Source organism: Perognathus longimembris, chromosome 22 (assembly GCF_023159225.1).
Source record: "Perognathus longimembris pacificus isolate PPM17 chromosome 22, ASM2315922v1, whole genome shotgun sequence".
In the NCBI taxonomy this organism is placed as follows: domain Eukaryota; kingdom Metazoa; phylum Chordata; class Mammalia; order Rodentia; family Heteromyidae; genus Perognathus; species Perognathus longimembris.
In genome coordinates this window covers 8,982,793-9,000,409 of record NC_063182.1, presented here as the reverse complement: position 1 = coordinate 9,000,409, position 17,617 = coordinate 8,982,793, and the positions used below count along the sequence as shown (strand labels likewise).

The window sequence follows — 17,617 nt, the reverse complement described above, 5'->3', positions numbered from 1 at the left end:
TCCTCCTCCTCCTCCTCCCGCCTCCCTGTCCTGGGGCTGAGCACTGTCCCTGGCTTCTTTTTCCTCAAGGCTAGCACTCTACCTCTTGAGCCACAGCGCCACTTCCGAAATTTTCTGTGTATGTGGTACTGAGGAATCGAACCCAGGGCTTCATGCATGCTAGGCAAACACTCTACCACATTCCCAGCCCTTGTCATTTCTTCTTGATATCACATCTTCCTAACCCTTTGCCCTTTATTTAAAAGGATAGTATTGGATAGTATTGTATGCATGTGTGGGAATGTCACAGTGAGGTCTTGGGGGTGTGTGTGTGTGTGTGTGTGTGTGTGTGTGTGTGTGTGTGTGCGCCCTAGGGCTTGAACTCAGGGCCTGGGCCCTGTCTTTGAGCTTTTTATTTTGAAACTCAGGGCTAGCACTCTACCACTTAGCCTCAGCTTCACTTCCAGCTTTTTGGTGATTAATTGGAAATAAGGGTTTCACAGGCTTTCTTTGCCCAGGATAGCTTTGAACCTTAGTCCTCAGATCTCAGTGTCCTGAGTATATGGGATTGTAGGTATGAGCTACCAGCACCCAGCTTCTCCTGGTAATCTTTAAAAAGTAAATAATTATAAAAATGGTTAGTACTGGCTGGGAGTGTGGCTCAGTGTTAGAACAAGCATGTGGCCCTGCGCTCACTGAACATTTCTGGAAAGTGAGTCAGCTGACCACATGGCTTGTCTGTCCTACATTCAGTAGTCTGGAACTCCTGAAACTCTCCACAGCTGTTCAGCTGCCTAAATCTTAGTGAATGGAATTCAGATCTTTTTTTTTAATGGAACCACATTCAAAAGGTGATCTTAGCCAGGTACCGCCTATAATCCTAGCTACGCAGGAGGCTGAGATCTGAGAATCACAGTTCAAAGCCAGCCAGGGCAGAAAAATCCATGAGACTCTTACTTGGTTTTTTTTGCCAGTCCTGGGCTTGAACTCAAGGCCTGGGCACTGTCTCTGGCTTCTTTTTGCTCAAGGCTAGCACTCTACCACTTGAGCCACAGCGCCACTTCCGGCTTTTTCTATATATGTGGTGCTGAGGAATCGAACCCAGGGCTTCATGTATATGAGGCAAGCACTTTACCACTAGGCCATATTCCCAGTCCCTCCATGAGACTCTTTATCTCCAGTTAATCACAAAAAAAATGCTGGAAGTGTCATTGTGACTCAAATGGTAAAGTGCTAGCTGGCTTGGAGCAAAAAGAGCCCAGGGACAGTACTCAGGCTGAATTCAAGCCCCAGGACAGAAAGAAAGAGAAAGAAAGAGAAAGAAAGAGAGAGAGAGAGAGAGATTGTTCTCAGTTGAAGCCTATGAAACAGACATGAATAACTGAACGCAGCCAACTACTAAAGGAAAAGCTGAACATTTCTCAGTTTATAAAAGTTGTTAGAAGATGAATAAATAGGCTGGGCTAAGAATATGACACTCTGCAAAGACCAAGTGACTCTGAGGAAGACAACAGTGAGCACTGAGTGCCCAGTGAGGAAGCGCTCGCCACGCTCCCAGATCCTCCCACCCTCCCCTGCGGTTCCTCAGCGCCTTGCACTTGGATTTGCTTGGCTGGTGCTCTGCCACTTGAGCCACACCTTTGTAGCTCCTAGTCCTCCACAGTGCGAGCAGTGTTGTTTCAGTGAAAGAGGTTGAGTTTCCATTTTTTTCAAGTGGAGAGCGCTCACAGTGCATTAACTTTCCTCTGCATATACTGCTGGACATCAGTGGCCACAGACAGAGGGGAGTAACCACAAGAGCTGGGGACACACAACAAAGGGCCCGAGATGGAATGTTTGTGTTAATGTCTCTATTCTCAAAACACATCTGCAATGCCTTTACTTTGCTTTTTCCTATGTAAACACCCCCAGTACTCAAGATAGGTTAGTATGCCAATGAATTTCTGTCTTAATATTAGTGAGACTGGGTAGTTCAATGATGAATCTTCATCTTGAAGGCTTTTTCACCTTCAGCCAGACATTAAATCTTGCCAGTGATGATTTCCATCTAGATGAGAAACTCAGTGATTTAACCAACACCTCCATAAAGTTCACAGATGACCAAATAATAGATCAACTTAGAGCAGATTGCTAAAGATTCGGCATTCTTAGGCTTGCTATTTTACCTTATCTTTGCTTTTAATATAGTCTTCATTTGGTTTTGAAGTGCTTGAAAAGTGACAATGCTTCCACATATCTGCAGAAACAGATGGTAACATATGCTGATCACACCTACCAAGAATATTTATATAAATGATCTTAAAGCCTACCAAAAAATCACACAGAGAGTCTGTAGAGCCTAATGAAAATGCTGGTGTGTGTGAACCACGTGTGACTATGTCATGTGCACAGGGTTGAGTTTGCTATTTCTTTCTCTTATCACTTGATTTCTTCTACTAAAATGGACATCAGGAGAAGAGTTAGTGTCCAGACCATACTTGCAGAAGACTTGAACAGGACTAGACTAAGTGAATGCAGTTCTCTTGTTGTCTGAAGTTGATCAAGAATCTGAACAGGAAACCCCACTCAGTATAGTTTGGTGCAGGAAATCATTAATGATTTTATTGTTGTTTTCTTTAAGTAGTTGTACAACGGGTGGTTTCAATTCAGCAAGTCAACTGTCTGTCATTATTTTGAATGTATTCAATTTGAAATATCTGAGCTCCACCATTCAGCTTTGGGTACATAGTTGGATGTGACTCAGGGGTTGCAATGATGGGTCTAAATGGGGGGACAGGTATGAATATTTGGTAAATGGATATCAGTTTCATGGATGAAATGATCATAATAGAAAGAATGTAGAAAAAAGAGAGCTGGCACCCTAGGGTAACCTAGGACTACACCTTGAGGTACTCCAAAAATCAACAGAATCAAGGGAGAGCGGAAGGAGAGAAATCTTCACCAGCTAAAATTACGAAGAACTCAAAAAGTTAAATGTCAAGAAAGCAAATAACCCAATTAATAATAGACAAGCAGTGGCTGGGGATATGGCCTAGTGGCAAGAGTGTTTGCCTCACATACATGAGGCCCTGGGTTCAATTCCCCAGCATCACATACACAGAAACGGCCAGAAGTGGCGCTGTGGCTCAAGTGGCAGAGTGCTAGCCTTGAGCAAAAAAAAAAAAAAATAATAATAATAGACAAGCAAACTAATAGACTGTTCCTACAGGAAGAAATAGAAATGGCTAATAGATACATAAAGAAATGTTCAAGTATAAGAAATGTATCCAATGCCTAATGTATGAAACTGTAGCCTCTCTGTAATTCAGTTTGATAATAAAAATATATATTTAAAAAAAAAAGAAATGTTCAACATCCTTTAGCTATTAAGGAAATGCAAATCAAAACCACATTGTACTCTAGTCGTGAGAGTCTGAGTGATGAAAATCACTATGGAGGTTCCTTAAAAGATTGGAAAAATGCCATGTGAAACCGTTTTAAAAAAAAAAGAAAAAGATTGAAAATAGAAATTCCTTAAGACTCTGCCATATCACTAACGAGCCTGTCTCCAAAAGAGAGAAGAACACCTGCTTATCTGTGTTTATTGCAGTACGGTTAATAATAGCTAAATAATTAGCCCAACAAGAGATGAATACGGGTTAATTGTGCAAAATATGGAATATTACACAGCCATAAAGAAAAATGAAATCATGTCATTGGCAGGATAATGGATGCAACTAGGGAGCCGCATACTGAGTGACACAAGCCAAACTCAAAAAACAAAATATTGGGCTGGGGATATGGCCTAGTGGCAAGAGTGCCTGCCTTGTATACATGAGGCCCTGGGTTCGATTCCCCAGCACCACATATGCAGAAAACAGCCAGAAGTGGCGCTGTGGCTCAAGTGGCAGAGTGCTAGCCTTGAGCAGAAAGAAGCCAGGGACAGTGCTCAGGCCCTGAGTCCAAGGCCCAGGACTGGCCCCCCCCCCAAAAAAAAATAAAAATAAAAAATATATATATATATAGTTTTCACTCATAAATGAAAGACCCAGAACACACACACACACACAGAGATACATATTCATGGTTATGTGTGTGTGCACTTGTGTATAATTTTGTGTTTATACATATATATATGGATATCTATCTGTACAGCTAGATGGATAAACATAGAACATGAATCTAAGGAACTACTTAATAAGAGAAGGGAAATGGGAAAGGGAAAAAGAAAGATGATGAATACTTTTGAAGTAACGTATGACAATAGCATATAAAGGACCTCAGAGACAGCTGTTGATGGGGGGGCAGGGGGCGGAGCAGGCTTTGTCAGGGACCTGCACGCACTAGCTGGAAGAGGTTGAGAATGGGAATGGTTGAATGGGAATGAAAGAGGCTGAATATGATTGATATAAATTGTGACTGTGAAAATGGAACAGTGAACCTGTTGAAATTACTTTGAGAAGTGGGGAAAGATAGAGAGGGTGAGATTAATTGGAATATATACAGTCGCATAGCACTGATTTGTAACAGAAAAGTCCCCTCCTGTCTAAGTAAGGTGATAAAGAATAAATTCTAAGATTGCAAAGTAATAAAGGAAGAGAATGTCTTCAGTTTCTGAAAATGGGGAAAAAATCAATAGATAACATAATTGACGGTGAAAGATGAAGCTCAGTGCCAGTGGCTCGCGCCTGTAATCTCAGCTGGTCAGGAGGCGGACACTGGGAAGGTGGCGATGGAGGCAAGCCTTCGCAGAACTTCCAGCCCGGGAGAAGCTGCGCGGACCGGCACTGGAGGCTTGGCTGAGAATGCCAGCTTGCAGACAGCCTGCTTAGAGATGTCCATGAAACTTTCTTCAGTTAACCAGCAAAAAGATGGAAGTGGAGGGTAGCCTGAGTAGGTAAAGCACAAAGCAGTGAAGTTCAAGCCTCAGTCCCCGCAGAAAAACAAAAAACAACACTAGCATGATGACGTTCCCTTTTATCCCAGCATAAATTTAGGGAAACCTAAATAAGAGGATAGTAGTCTAGCCTGTCCTGGGTAAAATAGAAACCAAGCCCAGGAACAAATAAGAGGACAGGGGTCAGGAAAACAGTAGAGCACCTGCCTAGTTAGTACCACCAGCGCCAAAATATTAGCAAGACAAAGACCGTGTCCTTGCCACCTGTAAGCCACGTTGTATTGGAAACTAGCCCATAAAAGTTTAAAAGATTGCCTTCCCAGGCGGGACGTGGTTGGCTCAAGCCTGTAGTGTAAGGATGGAGGTTAGGAGCATAGTGGTTCAAGGCCAACCCAGGCAAAAAATATGAGAACCCATCTCAACAGACAAGCCCAGTTTGGTGGCACATGCCTGCTATCTCAGCTAGGCCAAAAGTAGAATTTTAATTTGAGACTGTCCCCAGGAGAATAATGAAACCCTATCTGAAAAAGTTCTAAAGCAAGCAAGGGTTAGGGACTTGACCCGTAAGCACAAAGCCGAGTTCAAACATCCTCCCCCCACCCCCATCCCCATCAAAACTTTTTTCCTGTCCAGTACAGACATTGCACCAACTTTTGACTCTTCAAATTTGATGAACAGATATTGTAACCTCCTCCCTGCTCGCCTGTTCTCTAGTCGTTTCTGTTTCACTTTAGTTAGCTTGGCCAACTCGGTCTCAAATTGTTTTCTAGTGGCATTTTGGCATTCTTACTGGTTTACTTAGCATTATATATTTTATCTGCCACATTTATTTAAATGCAGATATAATATGGGGAAATTGACTTCTGTTATTTGAAAATAGAGATTTTTAAATACAATGTTTATTTTCACTTACATCTATTTAATGAATTTTATTTCCCCTCTCCCCCAGTCTCAATTCAAAACTTAAAATTCAAAGTTTTCATCACAAATTAATAGAGTAACTGAAACAATACTGGGTGTCCTACAATAGGAGGTTAACATCATATGCTTCTAAGGGGGAATAATCAGCAGTCAATGTTTTAATATATATTTGTATGTAGGAATATTTTTTTAAAAAGAAGCAGGATAGTTGATTTTATTTAGCATGGAACTCTAGTTTGTAGTTTTGACCTGTTTATACTTGGATGATGATGAGAAGAGAAGAGTCTTGGAATTAATGTTAACTGTGGAGAGATTAGAATTTAAAGTGTGTATTATAATTGCCTACATTTTCCAAATAAACTATTACTTTGAGCTGAGTGCTGGTGGCTCCCACCTGTAATTCTAGCTATTTAATCTCAGGATTGTAAGCCAGCAGAAAAGTCTGTGAGACTCTTTATCCCCAGTTAACCACCAAAAAGCTGCAAGTGGACTTGAACAAAAATCTCAAGAACAGCACCCAAGCCCTGAGTTCAAGTCCCAGGATTCACACATATGCAAACACAGATCCTCACAAAACCTACTACCTTGGCTTTAACATATACTCTCTATTTAATACTTCACTACTTGTCTTTGCAATACTTAGAGCAGTTATGTGATACCATTTGTACTAGTAAAATATGTGTAAGTCACTGCCAGTCCTTGTTTTATTTTCATGACTAAAAAAAAGAGTAAACTTTACTATCTTGTAGGTTATCAATGCTGCACTGGCTCTAGCAGCAAAACCACAAAGTAAACTGGCCCAGGAAAACATGGATCTTTTTAAAGAACAGTGGGAGAAACAAGTCCGTGTTCTCACAGATGCTGTTGATGACATCACTTCCATTGACGACTTCCTAGCTGTCTCAGGTAAGAAACTGGTTTCCTAGACTAAACGTGAGAATGCGTGCAATTACCATAGTCTGAGTGACAGTAATGTACAGATGCCTCGTATTGGGGCAGTTTGCTGCTGTTTGTTTTAATTTTGACAGGAAGAAGTAACCTCCGCCTTCTGAGCAGTAGGTAGGACATGAGGACTGGGACAGAGGAGCTTCTGGGCACTGTCTCCTTTGCGGTCTTCTCTCCTCCCACGGGGGTTTGCACTTAGCACCTCGTGGTCGCGGGCAGGTGTTGGACCACTCGCGCCACGCCCACGACGCCTTTAGTTATTTTTCAGAGTATTTTTTTCCTATCTTGGGAAGCATCCTCTTCGTCCAGAGTGGTCGTTGTTGAGCTGCCTACCTCTGACGACTGTGTGATGCATAGACAGAAAACAGAGAGGAAATATTGAAGTGCCATTTAATTATGAACTTGGAAAAAATAAATCTGGGTAATTCACCTCACAAAAACAGTTGATTTCATTATGTAAACATAAACTAGTAATGACATAGTAAATTACATTCATATAGAAAATGTCTGTCAGATGCAATTCAGTGTTTATCATAGAAATAAATTTCAATCCTGTCTCCTTAGAGTTGAATATCATTAAGTGCGTTCTCCATTAACCAGGTCTCTGCGCCCCGGCTGCATGGCTTGTCTGGAAGTGCGGGCTTTCTGGGTGTAGTGGCTGTGGGCAGATTCAGTAGCTTTAGGGCTGAAACTGCCAAAGCGCCCAAGGGAGCCACAGGCTGGCATGTAGGAGACGTGAGTGGCAGTGGGGCTTGAAAGAGGAGCGGGGCGTAAGTACATGCACAGCAGAGCCCTCCAGCAGTGACCTATATAAGGAGGGCAGTGTGTTCTGCATACCAATGCCTCCCTGTCTTCCCATGTTCTCCTTGCCACCAGTAGCTTTGGTTTTACTTGGAAAACTGGAGAGGAGACAATCTGTAAATTACCAGAAAAGATAGGGCAATCCATGTTGCTTGCAGGCCTGCCAAATTACAGGTGCTGGTGCTTTAACACACACACACACACACACACGCACACACACGCACACACACGCATACACATTTACAAGCACGTTCTTGTAGGTGCCAAAAATGCAGCAATGGCTTTTTTGGGAAATCTTGGCCTTCTGTTGTTTTCCCAATGAAGTGCTGAGTTATTCTTTTTCATGGGCTTAGAGAAAACATTCCACCTTCAGAGCACACTTCTAAGCAAACAAATTCTGAAATCAAAATGCAAAGCTCCCTCCCCCCATAGATACTATACTCCTGAAGCTAGTTTTTTGAGATTGGGTTGGATATATTTCAGGCTTGGTCTCAAGAGATTTTTAGTCCTTCAGCCAAGTAAAATGTAATAGAATCAAATGTTCCTCATGCAGCTTGCTTCAAATCAGAAAACAAAAGGGATTCCAAGCAGCATTTTATGGGGGATCCAGGCAGTATCTTTAGGGTGTTTGACATAAAACAGAAGAATAGTAAAGAAAAATCAAATTCTTTAGAAGATGCACTTTTTAAAGTGTGTTCAATTTTTATGCAAATGTATGAGAGTTTAAGAGAGGGCTGACTTGATAGAAAGGAGTTTAGACAGTTTCTATCTAGCAGATGAAAACAGGAAACTGTTCTCTAAGGAAGAAGCGGTGTTTTCATAGCATCTGAAATTCAGAAGTCTACCTAGTGCATTTTCCCAGTATTCTGTCACAGGCTTGCTCGGGAATGTGTCCAGCAGTGAACTAATAGGGCAAGGCTTTAATAAAATGACAGAGTAGGAGTTCCTGCCTGCCATTCAAGGAAGTAGATATGTGAATATAATGTGTCTCGATCATTGTCACCCCACAGGGGTGACAATCCTACCATCCTACCCCTTCCCTCACTGAATTTTGTAGTGCATACATTCCTCCGACCCCTTGACTCCACCCCATCCCTTTCAAGTTCCCATTTCCTGCTGTTTATCTTGTTGAACACTTCTTTTGCCATTCTAAGGAATTACACTATTTGAATTCTCCCTTGAATCTACCGTATGTCAGTTAATACATTTGTATCTATTAGTTATATGTGTATAAACGAATTTCAGCTTCCTTATATGAAAGAAAATAGTTTTGCATTTCTGTGAAAGTTACTCTAGTTCTGTGTCTCCAGTGAAATGATACATAATACAGAATGCGGCCTTAAAAGACAGGGCCTCTCCACGTAGCCTGAACCTTCCTGTGGTCCTACTGCAGCGTCGTGCGTGGGGTGTGTGGGGGTGGACCCCCCGCCCACCCCAGCTCCCCACCCAACTTCTGGCCGTGGGGCTGACACCACACACACGTCCAGTAATGAGAGATGCCAGGGTCTGCGGCCCCCGGTTGGTGAAGGGCTCCCTTCCTCGCTCACCGCCTTGCTCGTTCTTTATAGAGAACCACATCTTGGAAGATGTGAACAAGTGCGTCATTGCTCTCCAAGAGAAGGACGTGGACGGGCTGGACCGCACGGCCGGCGCCATCCGAGGCCGGGCAGCCCGGGTCATCCACGTCGTCACCTCTGAGATGGACAACTACGAGCCCGGAGTCTACACCGAGAAGGTCCTGGAGGCCACCAAGCTGCTCTCCAACACAGGTGGGGGGACTCGCCCCCGCCCCCGCGCCTGGAGTCAGGAAGCAGAGACCCGCATTCGGCTCTGCGCTGAGAGCCTCTCTCAAGTCAGGCCTCACACACATATTACTCTAGTCATCATGGGGTTCATTCTGATCACATAGTTAGGATGCACTTCTAAATTAAATCTTTTAGTGAAAAATGCTCATTGAAGATGGAGCCTGTATCCTCCCTCTTCTTTTTCCTCACTGCTAGGGATCTAGCCCAAGGTTAGCAGAGGCACACTAGCCGAATGCTCTATTATTGAGTGTAGCAAAGCCTCAAAGTAGTCTCATCCAAGTTCTCAGCTGTCCAACCCCATACTGTCATCTGCTGAGGGGGCAGATCAGGAGTGTGTAACACCACTGCCCTTCGTGCCTGCGCCTGTGAGGACATTTCTGCCCTCAAGAATGCTCTTTACATCTTCATCGAGCCTTTCCTCTTCTAAGGATTGGGGGGAGGGGCTGGGGGGATGCCACCCGCCCCCGGTGTGACCGCCCCTGCCGCCTCGCTCCCGCAGTCATGCCCCGGTTCACTGAGCAAGTGGAAGCAGCTGTCGAAGCCCTCAGCTCAGACCCTGCCCAGCCAATGGACGAGAACGAGTTTATCGATGCCTCCCGCCTGGTGTATGACGGGATCCGGGACATCAGGAAAGCAGTGCTGATGATCAGGGTGAGTAACGGCCTCCCGCTTATCATTTGCGGAACTTGAGCAATGCATCATTCTGCAGCTTTGCGGATGCAGAGGCAGCAGATAAAAACCATGACCCCAAGAGCAGTCAGAATAAGACAGATTGAATAATGTTGTCTGAAATGACTGTTATTTTTAAGTCAGAGCACAAAGTGGAGCCCAGAAGCAGCACTAGCACGAATTCGCCTTGAAGGGTTTATTTGGGGCAGTCACCGTGGCGTGAGTCTTCAGCGTGACTTAGAAGGGAAAGTGGAGTTGATTTTGGAAAGAGGCTCTTTCCTTGAGCAGGTGGATGGCGCTGTTCACAGCTGCACCCCGCCTGAGTGGGTTGGGGGTACGGACTGGGGGCTGGGCGCTGCTGGAGCTGCTCCCCGGCCCTTGCCCACCCCGTGATGGGACGAACTGCGACACTTGCTCCGCGCTCTCCCCGGGTGCGGGCCTGGGCAGAGTGCGAGCTGCATGCGGGCCCGGCGTGGCGGCCAGGCGGAGCCAACCCCAGCTGCCCCTCCTGCTGCCCCTTGGCCGACAGCCGCCCGAAGCTGACATGGTGTGAGAACACGACATCCTAGCGACAGCAGAAGCCTAGAACCAGCAGGTCCCTTTGATGTACTAAGCCTCGCCTGTCACGTTCTTTCCCTTTGATAAAGGTTTTAAACAAACCTGGACTATTGCAGGCCTCCTCACCCTGAGAGGAAACGCGGTGACAATTTGTATGGTGAAATAGAGAAGTCACGAGTCTGCTTAATGCTGTAGGACCCCCCCCCCCCCCACACACACACACTGGTGTTTGCCTCAGGGCCGTGCACTTACCAGGCAGGCACTTTGCCCCGGAGGAGAGCCCCGACCTTCACCTCGATGTGGGTGTTGCGGAAGTGCACTTACAAACCCAGTCCTCGGCCGGCGGGGCTCAAAGGGGCGGCGCCCGCTCGCCAAGCACGAGGCCCGCAGCTCCAGCTCCAGTACCGCCACACGCACACAAAACTTTTCATGAAATCTGTATTATAATTTTTTATTGTGGTCCAAATGAGCTCTGTACCTTTTAAGCATTCTTTGAAAAGTGCCAGTGTGCAGCTCACATGGAAATGATGAGTGATAGGAGCACGCACGAGTGTCCAGAACCACAGACACCCATGGCCGCGGGGCTTCGAGAGCACGGCTGGGGCGCCGACGCCATGGCTGTCTGACTCACCATGTCTGTCTGTCTTGGCGGCAGACCCCTGAAGAGCTGGATGACTCCGATTTCGAGACGGAAGATTTTGATGTCCGAAGTAGGACAAGTGTCCAAACAGAAGACGACCAGCTGATAGCTGGCCAGAGTGCTCGGGTAAGGAAGCACTGCCGTTTGCGCTGCCGACCTTTGCTGTCCCTGTCAAGCGTGCCCTCCGCTCTCCCAAGACAGTTCTGTCAGTGCTCAGCTCCATGTTTATTTTCTTTCTTGGAGAAAGAAAAGTCGTGGCATCTGCTGGTCAAATGTAGATTCTCCCCAGATGTCTCCAGCAGGGAGCAGGATAGGAGCATAGGGTTCCATCATGAATAAGAGCCCAGGAGGCCGGAGTCAGAAAAGGCTTAGGATTTGGTCAATGTAATATTTGTTAAAAACCATGGTGAAACTTGGCTGCCTTTGCCGTCTCACGGATGCTATGGGTATGAGCTATTTAATTATCCATGCATTAAAAAACAACAGTGGTACGTACATTCAAGAAAAACATGGCATGCATTTGAGTAACTCTTCAATCAGTGGCATTTAAGTTTTTGGAAGGATGCCAAAATATATTTCTAAGGAGTTTACTTTTTCATTCCTTGGAATTCCTGCTCTGTCGTGAGCACTTTCAGGAGCTGAACGTGCCCTTGTCCCAGGAGCCCTTGTCCCAGGCCTTGAACGGGTCAGCGGGGTTAAATGGGCTTTAAGCCTCCCAGCAAGTAGCTAACAGACATATCCCTCAGCAAATGCTTGGCTTCCCTGTTTACATTTTAGATTCTAAAACCATTCCTGATGTCCATTCGAGCCCCGCAGGGAGAGAGGAGTGCACACATTCATTCCGCCCTTGTTTTCTTTACTTTTTACCAAGAAGGCGAGGGATGAAACTTTTAAAGCTCACCTGGTCCTCTCTACAGAGGCTTCCTCGTTAGCCTCTACCCTTCGCATACTTTCCTTCCCCATGGAAACTGGCTCTTGAAAGTGGGTCGGGAATTCAGGCTGCCATACACTTCTGCGAAAATTAGAAGAAATAGCCCTTCAGGCAAAATAAAACCTATTAAATTATTATCATGTGTCATAGATTACCTATTGGAAGTGCCGTTGGCCAGTGCACTGTGAGAACTTGCTATTCTCCTTGCGTACAGTGTTCTGTGCTTCTGGTTGTAGGCGATCATGGCCCAGCTTCCCCAGGAGCAAAAAGCAAAGATTGCAGAACAGGTGGCCAGTTTCCAGGAAGAGAAAAGCAAGCTGGATGCGGAAGTGTCCAAATGGGACGACAGTGGCAACGACATCATTGTGCTGGCCAAGCAGATGTGCATGATTATGATGGAGATGACCGACTTCACCCGGTAAGCGCAAGCGGAGGCCTGCCCCAGCCCAGAGGCCGCGCCGCTGGCAGGCACTGTCTCTAGTCTCCAGCCAGCAGAGGCATCTGGACAGAGATGCGCGTTCTCTTTTCAGAGGGAAAGGACCACTCAAAAATACATCCGATGTCATCAGCGCTGCCAAGAAGATTGCGGAGGCTGGGTCTAGGATGGATAAACTGGGCCGGACCATCGCCGACCACGTGAGTAACGGGTCTGCCTGGTGGGCTCAGCTCAGCTAGACGCATGCAGCCCGACCGTTGCGGACGTGCCTAAATGATGACCTTGCCCTTGGGAGGTAGGGGGGTAGGCGGGTAGTCCTGGGACTTGAACTCAGGGCCTGGGCACCATCCCTGAGCCTCTGTGTTCAGGGTTAGCACTCTGCCATTTGAGCCACAGTTCCACATCCAGCTTTTTCTGAGTAGCTTGGAGATTTCCCTGCCCAGGCTGGCTTTGAGCCTCAGCCTCCTTCCTGAGCAGCTAGTGTTACAGGCGCAAACCACTGGCACCCCAGGCTCCCGGCTGAAATGATTCTTCTCATAGGCCATAACTTTTCTGTTACTCATCTCTAAAAAGTCTTCTAACCTACTTATTTAATTCCAGCATAAATTGCAAAGAATGTCTGAATTCGTGATCTTAGTTGCTGGGGCTGGGTTTTATAAGAGAACAGATCTGAGTGGCGCTGTGGCTCAAGCGGTAGAGCACCAGCCTCGAGCTGAAGAGCTCAGGACAGCACCCAGATCCAGAGTTCAAGCCCCATGACCAACACCCCCCCCCCCCCAAAAAAAAACCCCACTTGGAACAGGGCCATTTGGCTATTTATAGCATTATACAAGAGATCATAAAAATGATGAATGTAGACGGACGCTGTGGACAGCCACGAGAACCACTGGAGCGGCACAGCTGGCTGGGCCGTCTTGCCTCAGTGATTCCGCAGGCCTTCAAGACCTGGGTCCCGCTTAGCTCGGCGGCTAGCCTTCCTCACCGCGGCCACCGCAGGGCTACCTGTGCCGCCCAGCCCTGCCCACGGGCCCCTCCTCACGAGCCTGGGGGCCGCGGTCTTCTTCACCGTCGCGTACCCTCACTCCCTCAGGTGGAGAACTTTTCTAGAGCACGTTTCCCATCCGTTCCAAGACTTGTCCAAGCGTTCCCTGCATTCAGCAGTTCTGACCTGGGCGTAAGGATGAATGAGTGTCTCAAGCTTTCTCAAGCTGGCTCTGTGGTCGTTCTGACCGCACTTCCCTCCGTGAGAAAGAAGCCCCGTGACCAAATGTATGTAGCCGCTCTGTGGTTTTCCTGTTTGGAATAAACAGCTCACACCCAGATTTCCACCCAGTGAGCTGCACGACTCTGGCTCCCCTGTCTCCTGCTTCTCCCCACTCCATCTCTGCACACAGCCAACATAGTCCTCATAATACGCAAACCAGACTTGGGCTGGCTCGCTTCTTAGAGTACAATTCAGAAACTCCAGAATGGACTCTGAGCCTGTTTTGTGCCTTACTGGTAGCTTCGTTTGTTGTGCCCATCAGGATAGTGCTGACTTTCCTTCTCTGGGTAGAGCCTTCCGGATGCCCTGAGCATCAGCAGGAAGTCTAGACCCGGCCCACGCCGCCCTTTTCACTTTGCAGCAAGCTCTTTTTTTTTGCTTTGGTTTACTTACCATCACGGCCCAAAGTGGCTATTTCCTGTGGTCAGGTGCTTGCATATGCGTCGGGATGAGGATAACTGGATAGCGGTGTGCCTTTTCTGCAGGGCCGGCTCTCGCCCGTCTGTCTGGGGTGGTTTCTCCTCAGTTGTGGAGTTAAGTGACGGGAGGGCTCCCTGACCTTCTCCAGAGTGGCCAGAAGACGTGATCGCCTCAGGGAATTCAGTAATGCATCTGTACTCTCCTTGATTCTGAGAGGGGGAGCGTTAGTGCCGTGCAGATCTCGTGAGGCATGGCTGGGGGTATGGGCCAGGCCTGAGTCTCCTTCTCCCCGCAGTGCCCAGACTCGGCCTGCAAGCAGGACCTCCTCGCCTACCTGCAGCGCATCGCGCTCTACTGCCATCAGCTCAACATCTGCAGCAAAGTCAAGGCCGAGGTTCAGAACCTGGGGGGAGAGCTCGTCGTCTCTGGGGTAAGCATCGGTGGTGGGAAGGTGCTGGGTGGGAAGGGATTGACCTTATCTACAAGAAAGGAGCCTCTCGGCCACTTACTCAAACGGCCCCAATTGGGGAGGGGCCGGGCAGCTCTCCACAGGTCCGCCTTAGTCCCTGGAGGCCACAGGCTGTGCCTCTCCTCATGCTAAGTGGCAGCTCTTTTTAACACAGCTTTCCTTCTCCCAGAGAGGAATGAATCCTGTGAAAAGTTACAAAGTAGACATATAGAAGCTGTCTACTCAAAACTCATCACTCAAGTGCCTGAGTTGAGCTGTTGATCAAGTCACAGTTCTGGGCACTTTGGTCACTATATTGGACTCTCCTGGGTCCCACGGTTTGTTAATCTCATGGAATTTCCCTGAAAAGAAGTACTTTGAACAAATTGATGTGGCCATTTGCATGTATCTGCTACAGCGTGGGTGTAGGAGACTGGGGGAGGGGGGGGTGCCTGATGAGCCCCAATGGCTGCCTCAGCCAGGCTGCCCAGCCCAGCCTCACACAAGGGGCCTCCCGCTGGGTCCCTCAGCAGCCCCCCCACACCTCCCTGTCTGTGTCTCGCAGGTGGACAGCGCAATGTCTCTGATCCAAGCAGCCAAGAACTTGATGAACGCAGTGGTGCAGACGGTGAAGGCCTCCTACGTGGCCTCCACCAAGTACCAGAAGTCGCAGGGCATGGCTTCCCTCAACCTGCCCGCCGTGTCGTGGAAGATGAAGGCGCCGGAAAAGAAGCCCTTGGTGAAGAGAGAGAAACAGGACGAGACGCAGACCAAGATCAAGCGAGCGTCTCAGAAGAAGCACGTGAACCCCGTGCAGGCCCTCAGCGAGTTCAAGGCCATGGAGAGCATCTAGGCCCGGCTCCTGTCCTCACGCACACGCATTTGCTACGTAGAGAACACAGGTTAGAGGCCCCGGAAAAGGCAGATTTTTGAACCAAGGTGATGAGTTTTGTAAGGACAATATTTGTGTTTTTAAATTGGTCAAAAAATGCTTTTCTAGAAATCAAGCATATTTCTAGTTATATTTTTATAAGCTTAATGAAAATAAATTCATAACCAAAGAGAAAACCACATTAACTTGTTAGTGATACTCATAACTAGGTTGGATACGTGTTTTCCAGAGGAGGTGAAGGTTTGAGGAGAGAGGCTCGCTTCGTCGGCCTGGGGTGTGCGCAGTGTGGTCCTCAGTGAGCAGCCCGAGGCACAGGCTGTGTGGAAGGAATTTACCAGAAAGCTCTGAGGAATGAACCATATGAAGTAAAACATAATAGATCACGAAAAAACTGATGACTCTCTTTATGAAATGGGAATTATAATGCATGGCTACAATTACTAATGTACTCTGCTGCAGGCCATTAATAAAGTTGCCTTTCCCCCTTTCTTCCAGCTTCCAATGCAAATTCATCATTGGGCTCACTTGTAATAAATGCCGTTTCCTGCCTTGGGCTCCCGACGGAAGCCTGACGCACTAGTGTTTGCTTAGGCGATAATTTAGACTTTACCTTATTTGTGATTACTATAGCTACAAGGTATAATTTTACTGTCTTATTTAAATCTTATGAATTTGAATGTTTTTTACACTAACTTTTCCCAATAAAGTCCACTTCATGAAACCAAGTCTTAAGAGGCCAAAGTCATTTTCTTTGCCTTTGAGATGAGTCATAGCCAGGCGTGCCAGAGCTAGTGAGGGCGGGTCTCCCCACACACCGGGGGTGTCGGGCGTGGCTCGGGTGGCAGCACGCAGGCGCGCACCCGGGGGAGGGCCTGGCCCGCCGGCGGCTCTGCTGTGGCTCTGGGGATGCACAGGCCCTCGCGGCTGACGGGGAGAGCCTCGCCCGTTCAACTTCCCAGGCTGCACCTCCGCTTCGGTGTCATTCCTGTCACTCAGGCACGCCGTGGACATCGGAACCATCTTTCGCCCCTTGTCTCTCCCGAGCACTCATCATCTTTGGCAAAGCCCCTGAAGGAGTAGCCCGCCGCCGTCCTCCCTTCCTCTCCGTGCCGTGCCAGCCCCGCTCCCCTTGCCCGCTCTCCTCGGCTTCCATCTTACCGCTTTCCATGGGAGGCTCGGGAGGTCGCTGGTTTGCTGCCTTCCTTCTGGCTGGGGGTGAGCGGCTGTCCCTTTCATCTGTCAAGCCAAGCAAGAGCAGGGGCCTGAGTTCAAGCCTCCGTACCGACACCACCACCACCTGGTCTGGAGAGTGGCCGCATCACTGCTGCTGGACGCCCGGGCGGCTGAGTTCCAGGAAGCGGACAGCCAGTCCGCTTAAGGAATTCCTCTCTGGCAAGTCAGTTTGCATCCCTCCCTGAGCTCGAACTTTCCAGTGGCTTCTATATCCCTCGCAATAGCCCAAGGCTTCAATTTCCGTAGCTTCTTATCCTCTCCTGTCTTTCTCTCACCAAATACGGTTTCACATTTCCTAGACTATTTATGCTTCCCATACTGCTGGGATGAGCGGTGTCACTACCTCGTTTTTCGTTTTTTGGTGTTAATTGGCTCAGGCTGTCACAAACTTTTTCTCCGGGCTGCTCGCCTTTCTTGATCCTGCCTATCCACATCCTAGGGAGCTAGGATCACAGCATGAGCCGCCAGCTCTAGCCGCCTTCTTGTCACAGCACTGGGCTCCACACACTTGTTTATTAACCTACAGTAGGCTTCATTTCGCCACTGGATGGCCAAGGCCTAGAGCCCTGCACATATAGAAGGACCACGCGTGTCATCCTAGCTACTCAGGAGGCTGATCTCTGAGGCTAGCAGTTCAAAGCCAGCCCAGGCAGGAACGTCCGTGAGAGTCATCTCCAATGAATCACCAGAAAACCGGAAGTGGAGCAGTGGCTCTAGTGGTAGGGCGCCAGCCCGAGCCGAAGAGCTCAGGGACAGGGCCCAGGCCCAGTTCAAGCCCCATGACCGACCCCCAAAAAAG

At 47.7% G+C, this 17,617-nt stretch overlaps 1 protein-coding gene and 1 long non-coding RNA gene across 4 annotated transcripts in view; one reads left to right on the top strand and one right to left on the bottom strand.

Annotated features, from left to right (window-relative positions):
- Ctnna1 (catenin alpha 1) overlaps positions 1-16,310 on the top strand; it is a 125,791-nt gene extending 109,481 nt beyond the window's left edge. For all 3 annotated transcript variants that reach the window (XM_048331633.1, XM_048331632.1, XM_048331635.1), the window contains 8 exons: positions 6,526-6,682; positions 9,091-9,291; positions 9,827-9,978; positions 11,210-11,320; positions 12,362-12,543; positions 12,656-12,761; positions 14,541-14,675; positions 15,259-16,310. In XM_048331633.1, coding sequence (XP_048187590.1) covers positions 6,526-6,682; positions 9,091-9,291; positions 9,827-9,978; positions 11,210-11,320; positions 12,362-12,543; positions 12,656-12,761; positions 14,541-14,675; positions 15,259-15,546 — 1,332 coding nt within the window. In that variant the 3' untranslated portion in view covers positions 15,547-16,310. The remainder of the gene's footprint in view (positions 1-6,525; positions 6,683-9,090; positions 9,292-9,826; positions 9,979-11,209; positions 11,321-12,361; positions 12,544-12,655; positions 12,762-14,540; positions 14,676-15,258) is intronic.
- Positions 688-17,433, bottom strand: LOC125340194. Its single transcript, XR_007208697.1, has 3 exons — positions 17,403-17,433; positions 12,164-12,168; positions 688-851 (listed from the first exon to the last, which is right to left on the bottom strand). It is a non-coding gene; the product is annotated as an uncharacterized LOC125340194 (long non-coding RNA).
- Between the last annotated feature and the right edge of the window lie 184 nt (positions 17,434-17,617).